Source organism: Acipenser ruthenus, chromosome 12 (genome assembly GCF_902713425.1).
Source record: "Acipenser ruthenus chromosome 12, fAciRut3.2 maternal haplotype, whole genome shotgun sequence".
Taxonomy (NCBI): domain Eukaryota; kingdom Metazoa; phylum Chordata; class Actinopteri; order Acipenseriformes; family Acipenseridae; genus Acipenser; species Acipenser ruthenus.
In genome coordinates this window covers 18,909,816-18,935,448 of record NC_081200.1, presented here as the reverse complement: position 1 = coordinate 18,935,448, position 25,633 = coordinate 18,909,816, and the positions used below count along the sequence as shown (strand labels likewise).

The window sequence follows — 25,633 nt, the reverse complement described above, 5'->3', positions numbered from 1 at the left end:
CTAGGTTTCTGTAACACCTTTTATTGGTCTCTTGCACCATCTGCCAGATATTGACTGAATTACATATAATTATCCCATCACAAAAATGTCAGTGTTTGTAAACTGGAGAAAATCGCTCAGTGAGAAAGAAGTATTAGTAATAATACTAAATTCAGATTCCGATTTAAATTCAAATACATACAATTCTTCCACTGAATCGGATGTCAGTGAAGACATAAGAGAAGAATGTTTACCATCAACATCAAGTGACAGCGAAGAGGCGGCACCAAGCTCTGTGCGTTACTCCATACTTCAGGAGTATCATACGCTGAAGCATTAGACACTCTCACCCTCTGCCCTCACAACCTGTTTACCTGGGTATGATTTATTCATCTCTCTCTCTCTCTCTCTCTCTCTCTCTGTCACCCTTTTTTTTGTTAGGACGTGTTGTTGTGGTTGTTCCACCCCGTTGCTTATTGTTTGTTGCCTACCTGTTAGTTTTTTAGTCAATGCCTTTCCCTATGACTAAATTAAAAAAATATATTTGTTTTATTTATTTGTTTTATATATTTACGGTAAGAACTGGCAGTGCATTTTAGAACTCACTACTCAAAGGGTTAACAACCAGGTTGAAATAAGGCCTGGACTGGACTGGAGTTAAGAAGCCACTAGTTTGTACCACTGAGTAAGCATAAGGATGGACAGGTCTCGAGCCTACCTCAGTCCACACAACCTCAGCCTTGGTACCACGGTGAGGGGTCAAACTGAAGACAGACTGCGGAAATTCACTTCCAAAATGAGGGAGATATATTAGATGTTCGAAACTTGCAGGGCTTTTTACGTCATGTGAAAAAAACATCAAAAAACTGCTCTTTACGTAATAAATGACCAGGCCTAGTAACGGGGGGGAGGGAATGTTGGCTTGCCCTGCCTGCTCAACAGAGAGCCCCCATGTTGAGTGGGGGTGGGGTAAGGTAATACAAAAGTCACCTTAGAAAATGTGTGCCTGGGTTTGATATTTGAAAATGCAGGTTCATCACACTCCTATCATCAGGATATATGATTGTAGACATTGGTGGGCAGATCCAGTGCCACTTGTGACAGTCTCGAAAGTCTAGCAATTATATTCTACTCATTGCCTATGCCAATGTTCCCCCACATTATAATTCACATGTCTATACGTAACATTGCTTTGTATAGAGATTGCTTTGTTAATTAAATTTGACTAAGTCATCTAGTGAAAGTGGTCGTACTTTTGTACTGTAATGAATTGGCATCTCAGCATGCTGAAATGAATGGACGCAAAACGCAAGCCATAGGGTTCAAAGACGACTGTCTTACCATTCAACTAATGAACAAGCTCTGTAGTCGAAAGACAAGTACTAGTCATATGCTAATATCTGTATCATTAACTCAACCATCAGCCACTAGGAGAAAAATCATTACAGTATGTATGTATGACATGAAAGCAAAATGCTTATCCAATTGTAATAAAACTTGGTATTAACATTATTTATATGGAGCAATCATATTGAGGGGGAACAGTATACAGTATATACTGTATGTCCATCTGTATGTCACACTTACATTTTAACATGTATCTTGAAAACACAACAAGTTATCCCACATACTGTAAATCAGTCATTTGAATATACTTTACTGTGATAGTAACACTTTGTTTTTGCTTATCTAATGGCATTAGGTCTTAAATACCACTTATCCAATTTCAAACGATTAATTTGAATCTTTTGTTCTGTACTGTTGCAGTATGTGCAGCTTTTTGGTCATACTGCCAACTCTAATTTTGAATTTACAGCCGTGGGCGGGAATGTTAGTGACATACTTGTTAGTACCAGCAAACCAAATACAGCCCCCTTTTCTTCTATTGAGAATCTTTGGGTTCTATCCTTGTATTTAATACAGTACTCAATTTAGATATTTCCAAGACAAGCCCCTTCCTGTTGTTAAATCACTCCGAGTCAGCACTCAGATATACAACTCAGTCGTGTTTTTCCGTCCTTGTATTAATAAAATCAATCCCCATTATATATATATATATATATATATATATATATATATATATATATATATATATATATATATATATATATATATATATGTGTGTAACAAATTATTGCACTTACCTGTCACGTGATTTTTGACTCCGTCGCCAGTTTTCTGATACAAAGCCCGTCTTCTCAATGTTACAATTTACTTGTTTAACTGTCACAGCCGCATTTTTTTTCTGGCATGGCAAGTCTTTATTGTGCACTGCGGTTACACAGCACTTCCTCCAAAAACAAGCTACGGTAATTAAAAGTTAATCATTAACAGTTTTAGATACTGTGTTAGTTGCATTTTCATTTGCAAGTGAACTTATTGAGCACTATATTCTGCAATTCTGAAGACTGACTTTGGATACTGTCTTAACCCTTTGCGGTCCATTTATTAAATGTGCGTCAGGCACGTCAGGTCTAATTAATTTTCACACGCGCAGTTAATTTTATACGCGCTGTTTAAAAGTATTTTTTTTCACAGTCAAACGGGTTTAAATGGCCCTGCATATCAACAAAGCACACACTAGGCATCTCCAGCCCCGCCCCACCCTTTCGTTTGCTATAGCGTTCAGCTATGTAAGAAATAAATAATAATAATAATAATAGTCGTACATACCGATCGATCATCTCTGGATCACTCGTTTTATCACCAAACTCCTCAATAATGCGATCCAAGTCATTATTTTATTACTATAACATCTGAAAAAAGCTCTGCAAATGTCCATGATAGTCTCTGTGCGCTAACGCACTCAGCCAGCTTGTTTACTATGAACGCCCCATTATCTGATACCTGATACCATGTATGACTATTCATGAGATACGCCTTTTTTTTTTTTTTTTTTTTCCCCGACTTGTCTCGGCTCCTGTCGCTCCCACTCGGCAATAGAATGGTTTTCTCGGCTTTTTCCGGAGAAAAAACGACTAAACACCCGTTTATTGCGTTGCTATAATGATGTCGGACCCAGTCCGACAAAGGACCTGTGAGGAATAATTGCAATGTCGGACCCAGTCCGACAATGGACCGCAAAGGGTTAATTCTGGAAACTGGTGTTGTTGTTTTTAAATCATTTGCTAATTTGCATGGCCTTTTACGTTTTAAGCCATTCTGTGTATGGGTAATATTTTGATTTAATTTTGCTGTTGGGTCGTTAATGGGAGGCTGTGTGGTCCAGTGGTTAAAGAAAAGGGCTTGTAACCAGGAGGTCCCCGGTTAAAATCCCACCTCAGCCACTGACTCATTGTGTGACCTTGAGCAAGTCACTTAACCTCCTTGTGCTCCATCTTTTGGGTGAGACGTAATTGTAAGTGACTCTGCAGCTGATGCATAGTTCACGCACCCTGCTCTCTGTAAGTCGCCTTGGAAAAAGGCGTCTGCTAAATAAACTGATAATAATAATAATAATAATAATAATAATAATAATAATAATAATAATAATAATAATAATGGGGAATTCAGACTTGCCAACTCTCGCAAATTTATCTCAAGAAACGCTATTAAAGTAAAATTAAACCTATATAAGTAAAATTAAGCCTCACTTGCGATCTCACGAGAGTATGCTCAGATCTTGGGATTTTTCTCTTTTCTGACGTGACGGCGCAAAATTTCACACTACAGTACAGTCAGGTCGGATAAGGAAAACCAAAGAAGTGGCGCCAATACAGATGCAAATACAGCGCAGACTGGAGCAGCATGCTTTTTGTCTGGTTTGTTCTGAAGCACCAGGAAACTTCCAGTCACGTAAATCGGGCCGCATGCTCTAAAACGTAGCAATCTTTAACAGTTTTTTTTTTAATCCAGCTCAGCAGACTTTGGGCCAGAAGGACTAAAATGCTTGTGGCAGGGCAGGGCTCTGCCCTTTTAAATATTGGCATGGATGGGGTTAAATTCTCCTCCTTGCCCAGGTTTATTGTGTAAGGTGGGATTAATCAGTAATCAATTAGCACCCAGCCACCTGACATAAAAGGAGGCCTCAGCTCCTCAGTAGAGAGAGGTAGCTGAGGAAACAAGGGTGGTTTTTCCTTGTGTGCTGTTTTTTTGTTAATTTTGTTATCCAGTGAAGGCAAAGTTCAGCCTGGAAGCCTTATTTCTGTAAATTTTTACTTTGTGATTATTGTTTGTGTTTTAAAAAACCTTTTGTTTGGCCCTCGTGCCTGTTTATTTTGTGTTTTTTATTTAATACAAGTATTTTGTTTGAACTGCAGTCTGTCTCTGGGCCTCATCCCTTGTGCCATCCTGTCACATGTGGTGTCAGAAGAGGGATATAGCGCCACTGGGAGGTTCAGAGCAGTACTGCAGGATTTTTTTTTTTTTTTTGAATATCGAATTTTTTTGTGAGTTTTTTATGAAAAAAAAGAGAAAAGAGGATGGGAGGAAAGAGGAGGAAGAGCTTCAAGAGGCAACAGCTGCCACCCGATCTACATAGTAGATGAGTGGTGCCCTGGTTGTGGGGAGTTTGGGCACACAGTGGCCATCTGCCCCACCCAAACAGAGGTGAGGAGGAGGCAGAAAGGAAGGAAGACATTGGAGGATGAGGAGTGGTGCACCCACTGCATGCAGTACGGGCATGAGGAGCACCACTGCCTGGAGGTCTTACAGGTCACAGACCTGGAGTGGGAGGAGCCCGAACGTCCTGCGCCTGAGTGGGAGGAGCCCGAACGTCCTGCGCCTGAATGGGAGGAGCCCGAACGTCCTGCGCCTGAGTGGGAGGAGCCCGAACGTCCACAGCCCAAGAGGGGGCAGTCGGTGCGTCCACAGCCCAAGAGGGGGGAGTCGGTGCGTCCACAGCCCAAGAGGGGGGAGTCGGTGCGTCCACAGCCCAAGAGGGGGGAGTCGATGCGTCCACAGCCCAAGAGGGGGGAGTCGGTGCGTCCACAGACCAAGAGGGGGGAGTCGATGCGTCCACAGCCCAAGAGGGGGGAGTCGGTGCGTCCACAGACCAGAGAACCGGAAGTGGAGGAGCCACGGACCAGAGAACCGGAAGGGGAGAAGGCTGACGCCCCTCAGCAGCCCTTGCACATGCTGCTGAGAGCAGCTCAGTGGAGGTGCACCCGTCTGCGATGGCAGGAGGTGCCAACCCAACCTCAGAGGCCGCTAGAATGGCCACAGCCACCACCGCAAATACCGGAGTGGCTGGAGCCGTTGCCACCGGAGGAGCTGGAACTGTCATTGCCGAAGTGGCCGCCGTCTCCACCTGCTGTTCCCGAGGGTCCGTCTGCTGTTCCTGAGGGTCCACCGTCTCCACTTGCTGTTCCTGAGGGTCCGCCTGCTGTTCCCCAGGGTCCGCCATCTCCGCCTGCTCTTCCCGAGGGTCCGCCGTTTCCGCATGCTGTTCGCGAGGGTCCGCAGTTTCCGCCTGTTGTTCCAGAGGGAGACGGGCCGCCGTTCCCGCCTCCACCACCAGAGGGAGACGGGCCGCCGTTCCCGCCACCAGAGGGAGACGGGCCGTCGTTTCCGCCACCAGAGGGAGACGGGCCGCCGTTCCCGCCTCCGCCACCAGAGGTGCCACCAGCGCTGCTCCTGCTGGAGGGTCCAGGTGGGATTAATCAGTAATAAATTAGCACCCAGCCACCTGACATAAAAGGAGGCCTCAGCTCCTCAGTAGAGAGAGGTAGCTGAGGAAACAAGGGTGGTTTTTCTTTGTGTGCTTTTTTTTTGTTAATTTTGCAATCCAGTGAAGGCAAAGTTCAGCCTGGAAGCCTTATTTCTGTAAGTTTTTACTTTGTGTTTATTGTTTGTGTTTTAAAAAAAACTTTTGTTTGGCCCTCGTGCCTGTTTATTTTGTGTTTTTTATTTAATAAAAGTATTTTGTTTGAACTGCAGTCTGTCTCTGGGCCTCATCCCTTGTGCCATCCTGTCACAATGCTGAAGTACTTTCTTGCCAAGCCATTCCAGAACATGGATTACAGATTGCTTTTGCAGATCATTTCACAAAATTCGTAAAGTCGATGTTTTCAAATTCAAGCATTGCAAAGGAATTTTCCTGTGGCCGAACCAAAGCTACCACAGTATTAAAAGCTCTTGCTGATCATCATTCGGAATCAGTTTTAATGCAAGCCAAAACGGGCCCGATAACTTTAATGGTTGATGAGAGTAACGATGTTTGATTAGATTAGATACTTTCATCAAACTCTTAAAGTTGTGAAAACAGACCTCTTGGCAATTGAAATTTGCAATATAGCAAATGCGGAAAATCTGTTCAGTGTCATAAATTATTTTTTTGTGAACCACCACATTCCATGGGAAAATGTAATCGGCTTTTCTTCTGACTCTGCCAATGTCATGATAGGGAAAAATAACTGTTTTAAGTCAGGTAAAGCAGCAGTCAGGTTCTGTGTACAGCCTGCCTTGTGTTTTTGCAGGAAAGGATCTGTTAGAGGACATTTTTTGTATTAATTTAAAAAATGTTATTAATGGTAGCGCAAAACGAGTACCACCAATACCAGCACTGGTGTGATGCAGACGAGCTTCAACTAATAAAACACGGAGGAACAAGGTGGCTCAGTCTCCGCCAAGCAGGTGCAGTAAAACCAGTGGGAGCCCCTTAAAAAGCAATTCTGAAACAGAACATCCTGTACAGTGTCCATTTTAGGACATCCTCAGTCGTCACCCCTCCTCGAGTCAATCGTCAGGCATCAGTCCTCCAAGTTTTTTTTTTTTCCCTGGGGAGAGTGAGGGATTGGATGTAGTCGTCTCAATCACCTAATCAACCAAGAGCAAAAAAACTTTTGGTGCTTCCATTGGATGAAACAGATGTCAGTGTTGCTGCTGACTGGTGCATGCGTTTTTACCTTTCTTTAGCATTTGATAAGTATACTGTAAGCATTTTAAAAAATACTTTAAAAATTGTAAGGCAAATCTTCTCAGTATACGGCATTAACCATTTTTATTTAATTTAATTTTGTTATGTGAAGCGCTTTGAGATGACTTACGTGAAGCTCTATATAAAAGTAAATTGATTGATTGATAATTCCATCATTAATAATTTTTTGATTTAATACAGTGTGTGTTTGTGTAGGGACTGGGTAAACCCGGAACGGCGGAATAAAACTTAAGTTTGCATTTTTTCTATAATAACAAAATCTTGTCTTATGAATTCTTAAAAATACAATGCGTTTTACACATCAAAATGTAACAGAAAACAATCTAAATTACACATGTACTATGGGGTACATGGGATAAGCTTGCATTTTCTTCATAAAGACACAAATGTCTACTTTCTAATGCTTTTCTTCAGAAAATGATAGATTGTTTTCTGTTACACAAAAAACAAACAAACAAAAAACAGTCATGTCTGATGCCTTACAATTTAAATCCAAACAAATTCAAATATTAATATTAAATGCTGAAGAAAGGTAAAAACGCATGCAGCTACACTGACATCTGTTTCATCCAATGGAAGCACCGAAAGTTTTTTTGCTCGTTTGATTGGGTGATTCAGACAACTCCGTCCAATCCCTCACTCTCCCCTCCCCCCCCCAAAAAGAGGAAGACTGCTTCAATCAAATCGTATTCTCTAGTTTTGCAAAATTGACATTTTTTTCTGCCTTCCTTCTCTGATTGTGACCTGAGCTCCACAAGGTGCTGTGAGTTGGCCTGCTTGCTCTGTTCCATCAGGACGATTCATTTCTTCAGTTGCATGCCTTAGCTACCTTTTTTCAATGGGTGGCCAGAGTAGAGTCTGCCACACAGTGTTGCGTTGCCCGGGCAACAAGATGCATGCATTGACATGCCGGACACAGCCGATATGATTAGTCTTACATGCAAACATTATTATTATTATTATTATTATTATTATTATTATTATTATTATTGTTTAGATTTGTTTTTGTGTGAGCTATAGGGCATGCAATGCATGCGCTGCATACATAGACGGCACGCCTCGGATGCTTACTCATAACTAGCTGTCATACTTTTAAGGTCACTACACTGGCTTCCAATGAAGCACTGTATTGATTTTAAAACATTATTCCTTACTTAAAGGCAATCCATGTTTACTATCTTTACCATTTGAGTGAATTACTTGTTCCTCTTCAACCGCCCCTGATTCGCCTCTAACAGTTTCTTGGAAATGCATTTAGTTCTTCACTTTGGAACTCACTCGGTCAATATCTTTAAATCGAAGCTCAAAACATATTTTAGCTTGGCCTTTTACCAGCGAGCAGTTTTTTAGTCTGTTCTATTTTTCAAAAATGCCCTGGGTAGGATGCTATATAAACTATAGGATGCTATATAAACTAAACTGGTATGGTATCTTCATGTAAAGTGAGGGTCATTTGCAGTGGTTACAGTCCCACTAGCGACAGTCATCAAGCAAGCTTCCCCTCACAGCTGTACAAGTGAGAGCGAGACAGAGGCATGAATCCTGACCTGAACACCCCCGGGCATTCCATCTCGTGCCTCTCTCAAGCACAGCCTGCCAGAAGGTTTGCACAAACTACAGTTTGTGTTTGTGTCATTTTTATTAACATTGATTGCTGCTTTTTCAATGACTGTTAATTTATCTTCTCGTAACTTTCCTGTATATTTATCATATTTCTTGCCATTTTGCTTCAAAGTGTATTTTAATGTTGTATAATTTTACAACAGCCACATATTGCTTACAAATTAAGCACATTGGCTTTCCATTTATGTCCACAAAAAAATGCAAAATACCCCATTTCTCTTGAACACACTGAACTCTTGGTCCACCTTTCTCTTCATGGATAGACATGATGACACTACAGAACTTATTAACACTGCACGAAAATAAAGGTTTACAAATTTAGTACATTTGTAAACAATTTATAAACCTGAAGTTTGCAGGGGTTTACAATGTCATAGTAAACCATTTTGTAAACTGTATGTTTACATTAAGTTTACACACACCTATGTGAGTAAACATTATGTTTACAATGTTTACACAATGCTTGTAAACTACACACCAAAAAACCTTAGGTTTACAAAAGGTTTGCAGGTGTATAGGAAACCGCATGTAAAATTTAAGTTTGCATAATGTTTACAAGAAACTTATGTAGAGTAAAACTGATTTGTACCTAGTATACACTACAACTGCATGAAACATAAGGTTCACGAAGTATCAAAATTGTAAACCATTTTAAACCTTAGGTTAAAAAAAGGTATATTTACATGGTTTACTCACAATCTTTCTGGTATAAAATAGTATTGAAGGGATAATGCAGTGGCCATATAGTTTATATTGTTAGCCGATTCCCCCAGTATTTTTAATTGTGTTTTGTAACTTTAGGAGAAAGCTTCAGTGTAATATATATTTTTTTAAATTGTCAGAGCTTTCCTAGGTTTTCAGTGCCCCACATTCTCTGAAAACAAATATATAAAACTGATGACATAGTGAAATCCTACTATCAATACCATTTTTGTGAGGTGGCAGTATGCAGTATTTCATTGTGATGATTTTTTTTTTTTTATCATCACTATACCATAAAAAAGTGTTAAGCAACATTACATGTGTTTTCCCTTGGTATGCTCAGCAAAATCAACTGCTCATGGAAGGCCATCATGCTGAATGTTCTGGGCAAACACATGCAATGTTCTATGGCCCAGGCTCACTCCTTCTCATCTCTTGTCCCTCATTTATGGTATCAGCTGTCCATAAGCATCAGGACAATGCCGTGTTTCACCACCTTCTGGTGTCTCCTCATCACTTACCTTGGACTGCTTAACTTTTCTTTCATTACCCTAACTAAATTGTACTTGGATCTGTTGTTTCCTAAAGTGATTCAATTTGAGTTAAGTTTTCACCATCCAAGCTGAGGGCGAGGTAAACAGACAGCCCCTAAGAAGAACATAAAGTTTACAAACGAGGAGGCCATTTAGCCCATCTTCCTCCTTGTTTTATCCCCTGCTGTGTTGGCACTGAACTCTGCTGGGGGAAAAAAAAACATGTAGGACTGCTGTGCTGTAAGTAGATCATCTTGGGTTGGCTGTCAGGACTGTACCATAAAATAACATTTGCTTACAAAGGTGTGTGTGTACATTAGTTTGTGTTACATGGTGGATTGAGGCTGTAGTCTCTTCGGGAGCGTCACGTGTACATAGCCAGAGTTGCGAAGTTTCTTAATTTAGTTTTTGAGCAAGGGTAGAAAAAAGCTGACATCTGAGTGAGGCCTTAATTCGAGGGCGGCATTAAATTTTATATATATATATATATATATATATATATATATATATATATATGCGCCTATGGTACAGAGAGGTTTTTTTAAGTTTTAAGTCTGCAAAAAGAACAATATTATTTATATGTTAAAGTAATGTTTATGTAGAATATAAACATTAAATCAGGGTAACAAACAACATCAACTTAATTCTGATAAGCTCTTTAACTCAATGTACTACATATATTTTATTATGATTAATGATTTGAAAAATGAACCTTTACTTAAATCAGGAAGTCACTTGAGAGAAAAAAATATATTTCAAGAACATTGGCCAAGATGGCAGCAATACAAAATTACAATAAATCGTACCAACAGTAATAATACATGGACCTTTGAATATTTAAAAGAGCATGTTGGAAATAAAACATTATTTTTTCTTAGAACAACAATTACACGTAACACATTTTTAGCATTTTGAGAATACAGCAGAATGAACAAACCAGTGCAACAGACACTTTGATTGGCATTAAAGTGAAAATGAATGAACCAGGGACATAGTGCGACAGACCGGTCAGAGACGTACGTCAACACATGCCTATGATTCAAAGAATAAGGAGGAAATGAACGAACCACAGACATAGTGTGACAGACCGCTCAGAGACGTGCGTCAACACGTGCCTATGATTCAAAGAATAAGGAGCAAATGAACGAACCACGGACATAGTACGACAGACCGCTCAGAGACATGCGTCAACACTTGCCTGTGATTCAGAGAATAAGAGGAAATGAAAGGTAAGACAGTAAGTGTCAATCCAAGGATACCTCCTGGTTCAGCAAACACAGTCAGCAAATCTTTAAAAAATTGTAACCATGTATCGATTGTATCCATGTATCAGAAATAAAAAAAATGTGTCTGAGATTGGTACATCGGATATAAACGGGTCTGTGTTTCACGTGTGATTTAAATTGTATATTTGTATTTAGGCACGGGATTGCACATCACTGCACGTGCATTTAAAGCATAGTATGTGAGCACGGGGTTGCACAGAATTAATTCACGTGCTGGGATTCAAGTGAATAATTAATTAGTAATTGAATCCCAGCACAACAATATATATAGATGCACGTTTGACTCACTCGGGGTTGGGTGTTCGAGAGTGGAGAACGGGTGAGAAAGTGAAGGAGAAACGTTAGTGAAATCATCTATAAGTGTTTGTACTCACCGTGTTTGTTTGTCTCTCCGTGCACCGTTTGTTAGTGTGTGTTCGTCTTTTGTTTGTCTGTTTATTTTGGCTCAAGTGCCGTGTCCTGTGTTTTTGTTTCAAACCTTTTATTTTCTGTTCTGTCTGTTAATCATTAAATGCTGAGCGCGATCACGCACTCAGCTTCACCAAAACCCCAAAGTCTCTGTGTATTACTTCCTGTTTCTGGTCTGACGCCACCCACTCCGGCCGTCTTTGTCACACTGCCACACCATCAAAAAAAGACATAACCATCTAACAAACCTCAGCACTTTGTCATGAACTGTTGCTGGGCTTGCGTGTAGGTGTTCTGCTACATAATCTAAATCCTGAGAAATTCCTTCTTCAATATTTACAGCCATCTCTTTTTCCGCAGTTGCTTCCCACTGTTCTTCATTTTCACTGTCAAAGTGGTTCTCAATATTAAATTCAGATACAGGAAAGAATGACAAAACATCTTCATCAGACACATTTTAAAAATTTTAACTCGAACTGTGGCAAAAACACATTTGCAAAGAAAAGTGTGCAACAGAAACCACATATAATAGTAATAATTCATATAATAATATTTTTCTACTGTAAATTAATGTTTTGTGTGCGCTTGTTTGATATATGGGGTCAGTGGAGTGTTTTGAGGCATTGACCGGCTTTTTTGTTGTTGCAAATATCAGAATGGTGTGTTTTGTGTTTTTTTTATTTTCTTTTTACTTTGCTTAAAAAGTGATAGCTTTAAAACAACTTACAAGCTGTCTATAAAATTGGATCATGTGAAAGGCTTGTGATGCTAGTTATCGCTGGAAAGCTATTTGGTTGGGTGATATCAAACCACTTTTTTGTAGTGACCAAGCGATAGTTGCTCTTTGTTTTGTTTCTGGTGTAGCTCAGAGCACTCCACCGTATAAAACACACAAACAAATAAATAAATCATACAGGTCAAATAGCTCATTTCCACATGAAGTTCAGTTTGAATTTCAAAACAAGGCAGAACTTACGACACTGCACTTAGCAAGAATAAAGCAGCATCATAAACATTTCTAATTGTGAAACTATTTCATCATGTGCAATATGATCAACTACAAACTCAGTCATAAGTAATACAAGGCATTCCCACTATAGGACGATAGGATGCAGTAATTAATTGCCAACGGTCCTCATATTTTAAGAATAATAGGGGCTGTAAAAGGAGTCAAATCATTATGCCATAATATGATTTTTTTTGTAAATATTTAATTTAAATGAATGATTTCCAAATATCGATGCAAGCACAGTGATTAAAAAATGTTTTTGTTTTTTTTTACATTTATGTATCTGTACCACATAGGCCTATAGTATGCCTGCTTGTGTTGATCCTTGTCTCATGAACAGATATTTTTTTTGGCCAAAAGCATATACTCACGCCGAACTGAATAATAACACAGACTTCTAAGTCTACCGGATTTATAGAAATTCAAAATAAACTTTAAAAATACTCACGCTTTCCTAATTCACAGTACAACACAGCATCTAACGCAAGAGGTACTGTATTGTACATTAGCATTATTATTATTATTATTTATTTCTTAGCAGATGCCCTTATCCAGGGCGACTTACAATTGTTACAAGATATCACATTATTTTTACATACAATTACCCATTTATACAGTTGGGTTTTTACTGGAGCAATTTAGGTAAAGTACCTTGCTCAAGGGTACAGCAGCAGTGTCCCCTACCAGGGATTGAACCCACAACCCTCCGGTCAAGAGTCCAGAGCCCTAACCACTACGCCACACTGCTGCCTTAGCATGCACCTCTTAAATAAAATAAATAAGTAGCTACGTCCCCTCTAAGGATTTTATTTAGTTAGCCACTGTTGCTAAAGCAACTCGTCATTTTTTAGCCACACTGGAAAAACTTAAACCACGCCAAAGAAGGTTAAAAATAACTGTACACCTATTTTATTGTAGGCCTACACAATACAAAAAGTATAACCATTTCAAATGTTAATAACCTACTAATACAACTAAACAACCACTCTTTCCATTGCTTTCCTTCCCTTTCAAGTTTCCAATGCAACCTTAATGACACATAACAAAACACTGTCACTGGAAGAATAGGTACCTGTCTGCCCTTTACAAGTTCACTGGGCTAAAAACACAACTGTACTACAGGAATTGTAAAGACATTTGTTTATGCAGTATAAAATGTTCATACTTAAATATGAATAGGTTTTAATATGTTTCAGCATGACAAAATGTCTTATTTTAAACATGTAGCTAGATATTTTAATGGCAGATCCCACTCTACCAACACATTTGCAGTAGGCTATCTGCATGCTATTATTACTTTGATTTCTTTAATAAATGCTAAATTTACTACCGTCAATTTAGTCAATTTAAATTACATTACATTATTTGTTTATGTTCATGCAGCGTATGCTATCAAAACAAAAGTTTTCTTATTCATTGCGTCACATGAAGAATAAAAACAGGACTCGTCGCAATATATTGATTGATTGATTGATTGATTGATTGATTGATTTGGCAGACGCCTTTATCCAAGGCGACTTACAGGTGTTACAAGGCAGTACAGGGTTACAATGCAAACTTCATATTTAAATACAGTGCAGTTTACAGTAAGTGCAAATAATACTACTAAAATACAATATGAACTAGGATGCAACAAGTTATATCTACAATGACATAGCAGTGCAACAGTGTATTAGCTGAGCACCCAGTAATGTGTTGCAGGTCAGGCAGGTCCAGTATACTGCATGTGTACACACAAGGCTGCATTATCTTGAACGCACACTTACCTGAGCGGTAGAACTGGAAGGTACGTCGACCAGCATTGAGACAAGTAGAGATCGGCCCGATTGCAACTACAGCATCCCGCAGGGCTTTCTCATTCCGGCAGGGCACCCTACAATAACTAGAGACCCTGGCAGCGTTCATGGATGCGCTGTACCTGCATGGCTTGTTATCCTGAGGGAGAGCAGGGCAGGGTAAACATGTACATGTTATTCTGTACTGTGATAGGCAAGAAGCATAAGAATATAGAACAGAATGGCAAAAGCAGAGCAAAGTGCAGTAGATCAAGGTGAAAGGGGGACAGACAAGGTGATTTATGGCGACTCATAGTGGTGCAATGACATGCAAAGGCATAGTTTGGTACATTTTATTTCAATATAAAAGAATACCTTGCCAGTGTAAGGGTATCTCTGCTCCGAGGCAATACCTCTGTTGTCAATGATGTATTGGAATGCTCTTCCCATAAGTCCACCGTTACAGCCGTAGTTCATATACTTTTTGTTTTTGGTGCATTCCACCAGGTTCTGTTCGCTCAGAGACACCAGCCGGCCTGTCTTCTTGAAATGTTGTCCCTCAACGGCCCCCGTGGCAGAGAAGGCCCAGCAGGAGCCGCAACTACCCTGGGAGGGGAGAAACAGAAGTAAATGGTAAATAAACAGGCAGTGCCGTTAACCCACTGTTGAAGTTTTTTCTTTGTTTTTCGAAACCCAAATCATCAGACGTAAGCAAAGTCAGTCGTGTAAAAGTCATGTTGCTCACCAGCCTGCTTTTAATAGAGCAGGTCCTTGTTGTGAGAACGTTCTGATAAACTATAATACAGGGCAGCAGTGTGGAGTAGTGGTTAGGGCTCTGGACTCTTGACTGGAGGGTTGTGGGTTCAATCCCCAGTGGGGGACACTGCTGTTGTACCCTTGAGCAAGGTGCTTTACCTAGATTGCTCCAGTAAAAACCCAATTGTATAAATGGGTAATTGTATGTAAGAATAATGTGATACCTGTATAATGTGAAATAATGTATAATGTGATATCTTGTAACAGTTGTAAGTCGCCCTGGATAAGGGCGTCTGAAAAATAAAAAAATAAAAAAAAATAATTATATATATATATATATATATATATATATATATATATATATATATATATATATATATATATATTAACACATTTAGCTAATGCCTTTATCCAAAACGACTTCATCGCTTATTCCAGCAGCTATTGTTTGTTTTAATTTATCTTTCGCTTGAATCGCATTTCGCTTGTATCGAGGGTGTTCTGTGCACCAGCAGTTTAACGTTATATGGTTAAATAAAGTCTTCATAATTAATTGATATGGCAGCACGCGTAATTAATAGAAATCATACTAGCTGGTCTGACTTACACCAGGTTTTAATGGTTTTGCCACTGTGGCGAATAGAGTACATAGAGTAGAGATGAAAAGTTTGTTAAAAATGTAGTTAAAAAAATAATAATAACCCACAGACAGATAGAATAACCCCCTCGTGCAAATATTTAAAGCTTCGAAAAGCTGAATCAGAATATCCATATCCCAGTTAATACACCCACACCACTTAAAATATGATATTAAAACGTCAGACACTGTGCAACTACAGTCAAAGAATTGTGAATGATCTGCTTACCTTAACGCCGGTCCCCGAGATCACTGTTTCGTGTGGCTGAAAACGTTACCACACAGTTTTTTGTTGACTCCAACCTAACACAAATTAAAATATTAATACATTATAGCTCATCTGTAGAATATAATAATAATATATCTGAATACTTGATCATATGAAATCAGTCGATGTTAATTAAAAACGTATTTGTTAAATGAGTATATTATCAAGCTTAAATAATAGAAAAGCAACATTACCTGAATATGCTGTCCGATCTCTCCGACTGTCTTAAGGGATTCTACTTCCTGTTGTCTTCTGTCACTTCCTTTGAGCGCCAATTTTGTTCCTGAGATAAGTATGTTCCGCGCGCCAGAATACAGTGTGGGAGTTCTATCATTCAGAGAGATCGCATTGAAATGCTGGGTACGAAGAGAATGAAGAAAACGGTTCAAACGCAATGCAGGTAGGTTTATTATATGATTGTTTAGATGGTCATTTTGTTAATAAATAAATACAAAAATATATTGGTTTCTAGGATGTTCTGCTTTTAGTAGAAAAATCATTTTAGAAACACTTGTTCTTTGTAGTATGTAAGCTATATTTTTAAGTTTTAGAACCAACGGTATTTGATATAGCCTATACACACGTGTAGTATTGATTATATATATATATATATATATATATATATATATATATATATATATATATATATATATATATTCAAGAAATTATACACTCAGGGCGGCTTTAGCTGGTAGGTGAAGTAGGCTAGAGCGGCAAAATTCAGAGGGCGGCATAATTTAAAATCTATATTCTCCCAGCTTGCATTATGTGCATTTAAATATATAACAAATGTGTTACAATACAGTTAAAACTGTCAATCGAGAGCGCCACTATAATAATTCATAACACCATCGGTTGGTATTGTAATGCTTATTTGTTACTGCTTAACAGATACAATAGGCTACACAGATAGGCTACTTTATTTTTTTTTACGCGGTCACAGGATCGTTGGTTAACGTCAGGGGTTCCCAAAGTGCGGCAAACAGTGGAACTGTGGCCATTAAACATTTTCTAAAAATTGTGTTTTTTCTTGGAAAGAAAAGACTTGGATCATGACAAGTAGCCTACACTATATGCTTAAAGTCGGTACACGCTCAGCTTGGCGCTGCTGTATAAGACTAATCTAAAAACAAAATACACGTATTTTTTGATGCGCAGCATTATACTTGGTTGTGAGTTTGCTATGAACTATAATATGAACTCGATTAAAAAAAAAAAAAAAAAAAAAAAAAACACGTTTGTCAGTTTCCTGGTTGTTGCAAGTGAAAAAGTTAGCTGCTAAATTCCACTCCAGCAGAAACTAGGTAAGTTACTTAAAATATTATAATAACCATACTAATAATACTGTGTGAAGGTGCTGCACAATACAACTATACTAGATACGCAATAGGCTTTCAAAGTGCTTAACGTGGCTTATGTGCTTAAATGGGAGAAACATAGCCTACTTTTATTTCAAGTGTATATAAAACAATCTTGTTTATTTGGACTCAAGTTTTATTCATGAACAGATCTTAATGTATAAAATGTGTTTGTAGTGGCATTATATTTATGTACTGTGTGTTATAGATATACTTTTCAGCATTTGTCATTATCTTTTTAGGCAACCTAAGAAGAAGCCATGCTTTTAAACAGGTCTGGTTTTCAAAATAAACTTGAAAGTATATATATATATATATATATATATATATATATATATATAATGAACAAACGTGAATGTATGCATTAAGGGCTTAAATAACAGGAAATTGTGGATGTATGGAACAAAGTAGTCATATTGTGGAAGATGATGTACAGTGATCTTTCAGTGAATGGCTTTATGACGTTTTCTCTTGTGTAACGTCTTTTATATGTTAGTGTGGCAAAGTGCCCCCCCTGTGTATGTTATATGTTACGTGTTGTGTGTAAATGTTGGTGTATAGGCATTGGTACACGGGATATAAGCGGTCTGTGTTTCACGTGCGTGTAAATTGTATATTTGTATTTAGGCACGGGGATGGCACATCACATCACGTGCAAGCAAAAAGTAATATGTGAGCACGGGGAATTGCACTTTAATTAATTCACGTGCAGTTGTACCAAGATTCCAATTGAATGATTGACTAGCAATCGAGTCTCGGTACAACTGCATAAAAGCTGCATGTTTTCACTCACTGGGGGTGGGTGTTTGGAGTAGAGAGACGGAGAGCGAGAGGAATTTATTTGAAAGAAAACGAAACTAAATTTACAACATACAGGAACAGTGACAGCGACTGCCCAGTCTGACCTGTATGGTTTGTTTATTATTTATTGTTTATTTTGTGTGCGAGATTTGTGTTTGTTTACCCTTTTATTTTTGCTCGGTGAGCACAGTGCTTTTTGTTTAAATATTTTATTTATTTTTTGGTTGCATTAAATAAAACGGCGCCCGCGCCAATGCACAATACCTTTTTGATTTTGTTGTCCCTTCTTCTGCCGTGACGTCAGACCACTCAGCCATTCCTGCCACACATGGTGTCCTGCGTGGGATCGCAGCGCCTCCAGGATGCAGGCAGAAGTAGGGTACTGCAGGTTTTTCGTTTTTTTTGTGTGTGGAGAGGAAGAGTGAAGAGGAGGATGGGAGGAAGGAAGATGGGAGGAAGGAGGATGAGGAGACAGCAGCCGCTGCAGCAACAACAGCAGGCACAGGAGGAGATGAGCTGGGAAGCCCTCCTCCATAGCATAAGCCAGCTGAGTTGTTGCTGCATCTGTGGGGAGCGGGGGCATTTCCCAGTTAATTGCCCCCTCCCTGAAGACTGGGATTACAGCTGCTGGAGGGGAGACAAGAGGGAGGAGTTGGTGCGTCCTGCGCCTGAGTGGGAGGAGCCCGAACGTCCTGCGCCTAAAAGGGAGGAGCCCGAACGTCCTGCGCCTAAAAGGGAGGAGCCCGAACGTCCTGCGCCTAAAAGGGAGGAGCCCGAACGTCCTGCGCCTAAAAGGGAGGAGCCCGAACGTCCTGCGCCTAAAAGGGAGGAGTCGGTGCGTCCACGGCCCGAGAGGGGGGAGTCGGTGCGTCCACGGCCCGAGAGGGGGGAGTCGGTGCGTCCACGGCCCGAGAGGGGGGAGTCGGTGCGTCCACGGCCCAAGAAGGGGAAGGCCGAAGGTCCACAGCCCAGGTACCTGCCAGCAGAGGGGGAATACCTGCTGGTGCCGCCTCCATCTCCATGGGAGGACTGTGAGTCGCTCCCACCTCCGCCAGCAGAGGGAGCATTCCTGCTGGTTCCGGTTCCACCGCCCTGGGAGGACTGTGAGTCGCTCCCACCTCCGCCAGCAGAGGGAGCATTCCTGCTGGTTCCACCTCCACCGCCCTGGGAGGACTGTGAGTCGCTCCCACCTCCGCCAGCAGAGGGAGCATTCCTGCTGGTTCCACCTCCACCGCCCTGGGAGGACTGTGAGTCGCTTCCACCTCCGCCAGCAGAGGGAGCATTCCTGCTGGTTCCACCTCCACCGCCCTGGGAGGACTGTGAGTCGCTTCCACCTCCGCCAGCAGAGGGAGCATTCCTGCTGGTTCCACCTCCGTCTCCGTGGGAGGACTGTGAGTCGCTTCCACCTCCGCCAGCAGAGGGAGCATTCCTGCTGGTTCCGGTTCCACCGCCCTGGGAGGACTGTGAGTCGCTCCCACCTCCGCCAGCAGAGGGAGCATTCCTGCTGGTTCCACCTCCGTCTCCGTGGGAGGACTGTGTGTCGCTCCCACCTCCGCCAGCAGAGGGAGAATACCTGCTGGTGCCACCTCCGTCTCCATGGGAGGACGACATGTCGCTCCCACCACCACCGCCAGCAGAGGGAACATGCCTGCTGGTTTCCCTGTCGCAGCCTGAAGGGGAGGAAGCCCTGCCGCCTTGGCCGCCTGAAGGGGAGGAAGCCCTGCCGCCTTGGCCGCCTGAAGGGGAGGAAGCCCTGCCGCCTTGGCCGCCTGAAGGGGAGGAAGCCCTGCCGCCTTGGCCGCCAGAAGGGGAGAAGCCTTGGCCGCCTGAAGGGGAGGAAGCCCTGCCGCCTTGGCAGCCTGAAGGGGAGGAGCCTTGGCCGCCTGAAGGGGAGGAGCCCCTGCCGCCTTGGCCGCCTGAAGGGGAGGAACCCCTGCCGCCAGAAGAGGAGGAGCCCCTGCCGCCTTTACCGTCAAGAGGAGCAGGAGCTGCCTCTGCCTCCACCACCTGAGGGAGAGGAGCAGGAGCTGCCTCTGCCTCCACCACCTGAGGGAGAGGAGCAGGAGCTGCCTCTGCCTCCACCACCCGAGGGAGAGGAGCAGGAGCTGCCTCTGCCTCCACCACCCGAGGGAGAGGAGCAGGAGCTGCCTCTGCCTCCACCACCCGAGGGAGAGGAGCAGGAGCTGCCTCTGCCTCCACCACCTGAGGGAGAGGAGCAGGAGCTGCCTCTGCCTCCACCACCACCCGAGGGAGAGGAGCAGGAGCTGCCTCTGCCTCCACCTCCCGAGGGTCCGCTGCTGCTGCCGTCGCCTGGGGTCGCCAGGGATCCTGCTTCGCCTGGGGTCGCCAGGGATCCTGCTTCGCCTGAGGTCGTCGAGGGTCCTGCTTCGCCTGGGGTCGCCGGGGCCTCTGCTTTGCCTCGGGTCGCTACACTGTGGCCGGAGCTCCATGAAGGGGAGCTGCCGGCCATAAAGAAAGAGGGGGAGGTCAGGAGACCAGCTTCCCCAGCCGCATTTCCGTGGCAGGAAACACGGTGGCCGGAGCAGCAGATAGTGTGGCTGAAGCCCCGGAAGAGGGAGCTGCCAGCCACGAAGAATTGGGGGGTGCCAGACATTCCACCATGGCCACCCCCAGAAACAACTTGCTTCCCCCTCTTCCGGGACTTTGGGATTGAGGGGGGAGGTGGCCATTGAGGCCATGTGTGCGTTGTATGTTATATGTTACGTGTTGTGTGTAAATGTTGGTGTATAGGCATTGGTACACGGGATATAAGCGGTCTGTGTTTCACGTGTGTGTAAATTGTATATTTGTATTTAGGCACGGGGATGGCACATCACATCACGTGCAAGCAAAAAGTAATATGTGAGCACGGGGAATTGCACTTTAATTAATTCACGTGCAGTTGTACCGAGATTCCAATTGAATGATTGACTAGCAATCGAGTCTCGGTACAACTGCATAAAAGCTGCATGTTTTCACTCACTGGGGGTGGGTGTTTGGAGTAGAGAGACGGAGAGCGAGAGGAATTTATTTGAAAGAAAACGAAACTAAATTTACAACATACAGGAACAGTGACAGCGACTGCCCAGCCTGACCTGTATGGTTTGTTTATTATTTATTGTTTATTTTGTGTGCGAGATTTGTGTTTGTTTACCCTTTTATTTTTGCTCGGTGAGCACAGTGCTTTTTGTTTAAATATTTTATTTATTTTTTGGTTGCATTAAATAAAACGGCGCTCGCGCCAATGCACAATACCTTTTTGATTTTGTTGTCCCTTCTTCTGCCGTGACGTCAGACCACTCAGCCATTCCTGCCACAGTTAGGCAAAATAATAATAATCTGGAGCCCAGTAAAAGGCAGACATGTACACCTACTGTTCAGGAGTCTGCCCTTGATGTTTCTGCGGATGCAGGAGATTTACTGCATCTTTCAAAGTAACTGAACATTTTATTAGTGTAGTAGTGTATTTAATTTATTTAATTAATGTGCACTTTAATAGTTCTGAGCCATGCTTGGACAACTATTTATCCTATTGGTTATAGTGAAGAAGATGAGTTTGGATTAGGCCTACCTGCTGGTCTGTCAATAATAATATTAAAAACAGTACTGGAGGGCAAAAGATTGATGGCAAAAGTTTTGGACCAAATCAAAACTTTGACCCACCTGCAAATCGCAAATTACAAACCCAATATTAATGCTGAGTTCCTTCTGGGGTAGAAGGACTAACCTTCTGACAAACAAAAAAGCCGCCATCAGTACCAGATTTGTAATTTGCGATTTAGCTGGTGGATCAAAGTTTTGATTTTGTCCAGGCCTTAGGCTATTTTTGTTCTATACCATTAACATGTACAAAGAAAACTGATTTAACTTGTGTTCATAAATACTTAAATCTAAAAATGCATTTGTTTTATACAGAAACAAACAATAGAACTTCTTCAGAAAAAAGACCTCGGGAGATTCAATAAAAACATCACCATTAACGCAGGTAGAACCATTCATGCATATTTCATTAAAAATATTAATACGTACTGTAGATATATTTAACAAATGTAGTGCGCAAGAGGAACCATGCACTCATCAAATGTATCTTGTACTTTACAGAACTTGGTTCGAAGAGCATACAGATATTTGACAGGAAATGATAATCTGCCTACCTGGGACACAAATGAGGAGTAAGTTTTCTATTATTTCAGAGAAAAGTGGAGCATATGATTTTGTTTTCAAAGGGTACATTGCACAGATGGCTTTTTTGACACACTGTTATGTTACTTGAACTACTTGAAGGTCCAGCAGAATAAGTTGTCATCCATGGTCACAAATGTTGTATAATTTTATGTTTACCAATGTGTAATGTTTTTGCATGATTGACTACAATGCAATAGAAGCTATTTTGTTACCACAACTTAAATGCCTACTATTCGTGGCATTCCAGACATCTTATATGCTGGATTTTAACCAATTGCCCTTTATTTGCATTTTAGATAAATCCTAGGGAAATTACCAGATTTGAATGTCACAGGGAATTAAAATTAAACAAAATGTAATTATAATAAATTAATACAATTTCATTCTAAAGAAATATATCTAGTGTATTTATCTCATTAACATGTTTCTGTTAGTATGCTGCATGTGTTGGACTGTAAATATTCAAATATATAACAGTCTGACATACATTTTTCTGAAGCTTTTAGATTACACACAATCTTGACAGTTATCCTTGTGTATTCATTTTTTTTCTGCATCATCCTAGGTTCAAAAAATTCATGCCTAACACAAAAAATAAAGGATTATGTCAAAGGGGGGAACCCAGAAGCCTCAGATGATGAAGTAGCTGGTGAGTTCAAATGCGTAATTGCTCTTGAAGCAAAAACTGATAATACGAGTAACTAGACTAATTATTTAGTTAGTATCTAAATAGATTAAATAAAGTATTATTATTATTATTATTATTATTATTATTATTATTATTATTATTTATTTATTTCTTAGTAGACGCCCTTATCCAGGGCGACTTACAATGGTTACAAGATATCACATTATTTTTACATACAATTACCCATTTATACAGTTGGGTTTTTACTGGAGCAATCTAGGTAAAGTACCTTGCTCAAGGGTACAGCAGCAGTGTCCCCACCGGGGATTGAACCCACGATACTCCGGTCAAGAGTCCAGAGCCCTAACCACTACTCCACACTGCTGCCTACTAATTAAAAGTATATTAGTACCAGTAAGCTGAATAGTTGCACTGTGTTCCAAGTTTAATATACACCAGCAAGCAGCAGTGTGTTTAAGAGATGAAGCACATGGGGGTCCAGCCCATGCCATTGCCCTCTTACTGACCAGTGGATAGCCTTTGTTGCAAATGCAGCAACTCATCTTCCCTTATGGGCAGAGATCATTTGGTAGCAATTGGTTGTGAGAGGAGAAGAATAAAAAATAGAGAATATATAAAATGAGATTCATTTTTTTTTTTTTTTTTTAATTGATGGCCATGAAGACCACTACTGGTGCAATCTACGAAGGAAAGACAATGAAAAATATATGGGAACGCAGACAGCTGGAGCCTCGGAGGAAAAACAAGAGAGACGTGAGTTAATTTAGTCACTCATTTTCATCTTTTTCCATGAATGCAAGCTGCAGCTGTATAGATATTACATTTTGTGTACAATTGAATAGAAAGTTTAGCATTGCATACTATATTTACAGGCAGGGTATGAACAAACAAAATAGCTGTAAGTTTTATTTTTTAATGTAAAGATGTTGGACAGAACTCTTTTTTTTTATAGCATTAAACATTCTTTAATAATCTGACATACATAAATCACCCTCAGAATAACAGTATAAATGATCAAAATGTTTTTTTTTTGTATGATAAGAGATCTACCTACAAAATTAGCATATATATATATATATATATATATATATATATATATATATATATTAAATCTTCTGGAATCAACATGCGCAGTTATGTCTCCACTTTAAGTAATGTATGTTTTATAGCAGTTGTTAAACAAGGTCAAAATGCAGTTTAATTTTTTCATTTTTTTTATTAAAGTTCTAGTGTGAATTTTTATTTTATATCTTGCGCATTGCATTACAGGTCATTCTATTTAGAGGTTGAATGCTCAAATTTTTCAAATGGAATACTCAAAAACCTAATTATTTGAAATTCCCACCCCTACCACAAAGGGAACAAAAATAGTATATTTGCTAATGTTAAAACAAACACACTTTAAGTGCCTCAGAATAAAAAAAAGTAATATTGGTTGAGGTGGTTGTATATGAGCAACACTGCAAAACATCTATTTTATATATATATATACACTACCGGTCAAAAGTTTTAGAACACCTCAATTTTTCCAGTTTTTATTGAAATTTATGCAGTTTAATGTCTCAATGTACTCTGAAATTAAAGCATAGAACAAGTAAACAATTGGAGATAAAAAAGAAATCATGGAATCGTTTTGTTTAACAAAATTTTATCTAAATTTTTGACTCAAAGTAGCCACCTTTTGCAGATATAACAGCCGAACACACTTGTGGCATTCTTTCTACAATGGAAATCAAATGTTGTTCGGAAAGTTCTTCCCAACACTATTGCAGAAGTTCCCACAAATGTGTTGCACATGTAGGTTGCTTTGCTTTCACCCTTCTGTCCAGTTCATCCCAAACCAGCTCGATAGGGTTTAAGTCTGGAGACTGTGCTGGCCATTCCATGATTTGAAGCCTACCGTCTTGTTCTTTTCTTCTAAGGTAGTTCTGACATAGCCTGGAGGTATGTTTTGGGTCATTATCTTGCTGTAGGATGAACCCCTGACCAACTAGGCGTATACCAGAGGGTATTGCATGGCGCTGCAAAATGCTGTGGTAGCAGTTTTGGTTCAGGGTGCCACTCACTCTGTGCAAGTCGCCGACTCTGGATCCAGCAAAAGAGCCCCAGACCATCACGCTTCCTCCTCCATGTTTGACAGTTGGTGTCACACACCGAAGAACCATCCTTTCGCCTACTCGACGGCGCACAAAAACCCTGCGTGATGAACCGAAGATTTCAAATTTTGATTCATCGGTCCATAAGACCTTCTTCCAGTCTTCAGTAGTCCACTGGCGGTGCTTATTTTGCCATCTTAGCAATGGCTTTCTTACTGCCACTCGACCCGTCAAACCTGCAGCTCGAAGTCTTCTCTTCACAGTTGAAACTGAGACTTGCTTACTTCGACCAGTGTTAAGCTGTGCTTGAAGCTGTTGTCCTGTGAGCCGCCTATCACGCAAGCTGTTTACTCTCAGAAACTTGTCTTCTGATTCTGTTGTGGCTTTGGGTCTGCCAGACCTCTTCCTGTCAGAGTTTCCACCAGTTTCCAAGTGCCTTTTGATGGTGTAGGAAACTGTACTCACTGACACCTTGGCTTTCTTTGCAATTTCTCTAAAGGAAAGACCTACACTTTTAAGGGTTATAATGGTCTGTCTGTCTTCCTTTGTTAATTGCCTTTTTCTTGCCATTATGAGAGCAATATACTACTTCCTGCAGTACAATACTGTCCAAATAATGCTTCAGAGAGTGTAGTAACACAGTCTGTTCCAACACTGCTTTTATACAGACGGAGGATTTGTAAGTAATCAA

General features: G+C 40.8%; 1 protein-coding gene across 1 annotated transcript in view; it reads right to left on the bottom strand.

The window, feature by feature from the left end:
- Window positions 1-10,862: 10,862 nt before the first annotated feature.
- The window catches only part of LOC131740028 (procathepsin L-like), a 29,070-nt gene continuing 14,299 nt past the window's right edge, over window positions 10,863-25,633 (bottom strand). The window contains exons 2-4 of the mRNA XM_059034215.1: window positions 14,568-14,798; window positions 14,184-14,352; window positions 10,863-11,794 (exon numbers count right to left, since the gene is read on the bottom strand). Of these exons, the coding sequence (XP_058890198.1) occupies window positions 11,745-11,794; window positions 14,184-14,352; window positions 14,568-14,798 (450 nt within the window). The 3' untranslated portion in view covers window positions 10,863-11,744. The remainder of the gene's footprint in view (window positions 11,795-14,183; window positions 14,353-14,567; window positions 14,799-25,633) is intronic.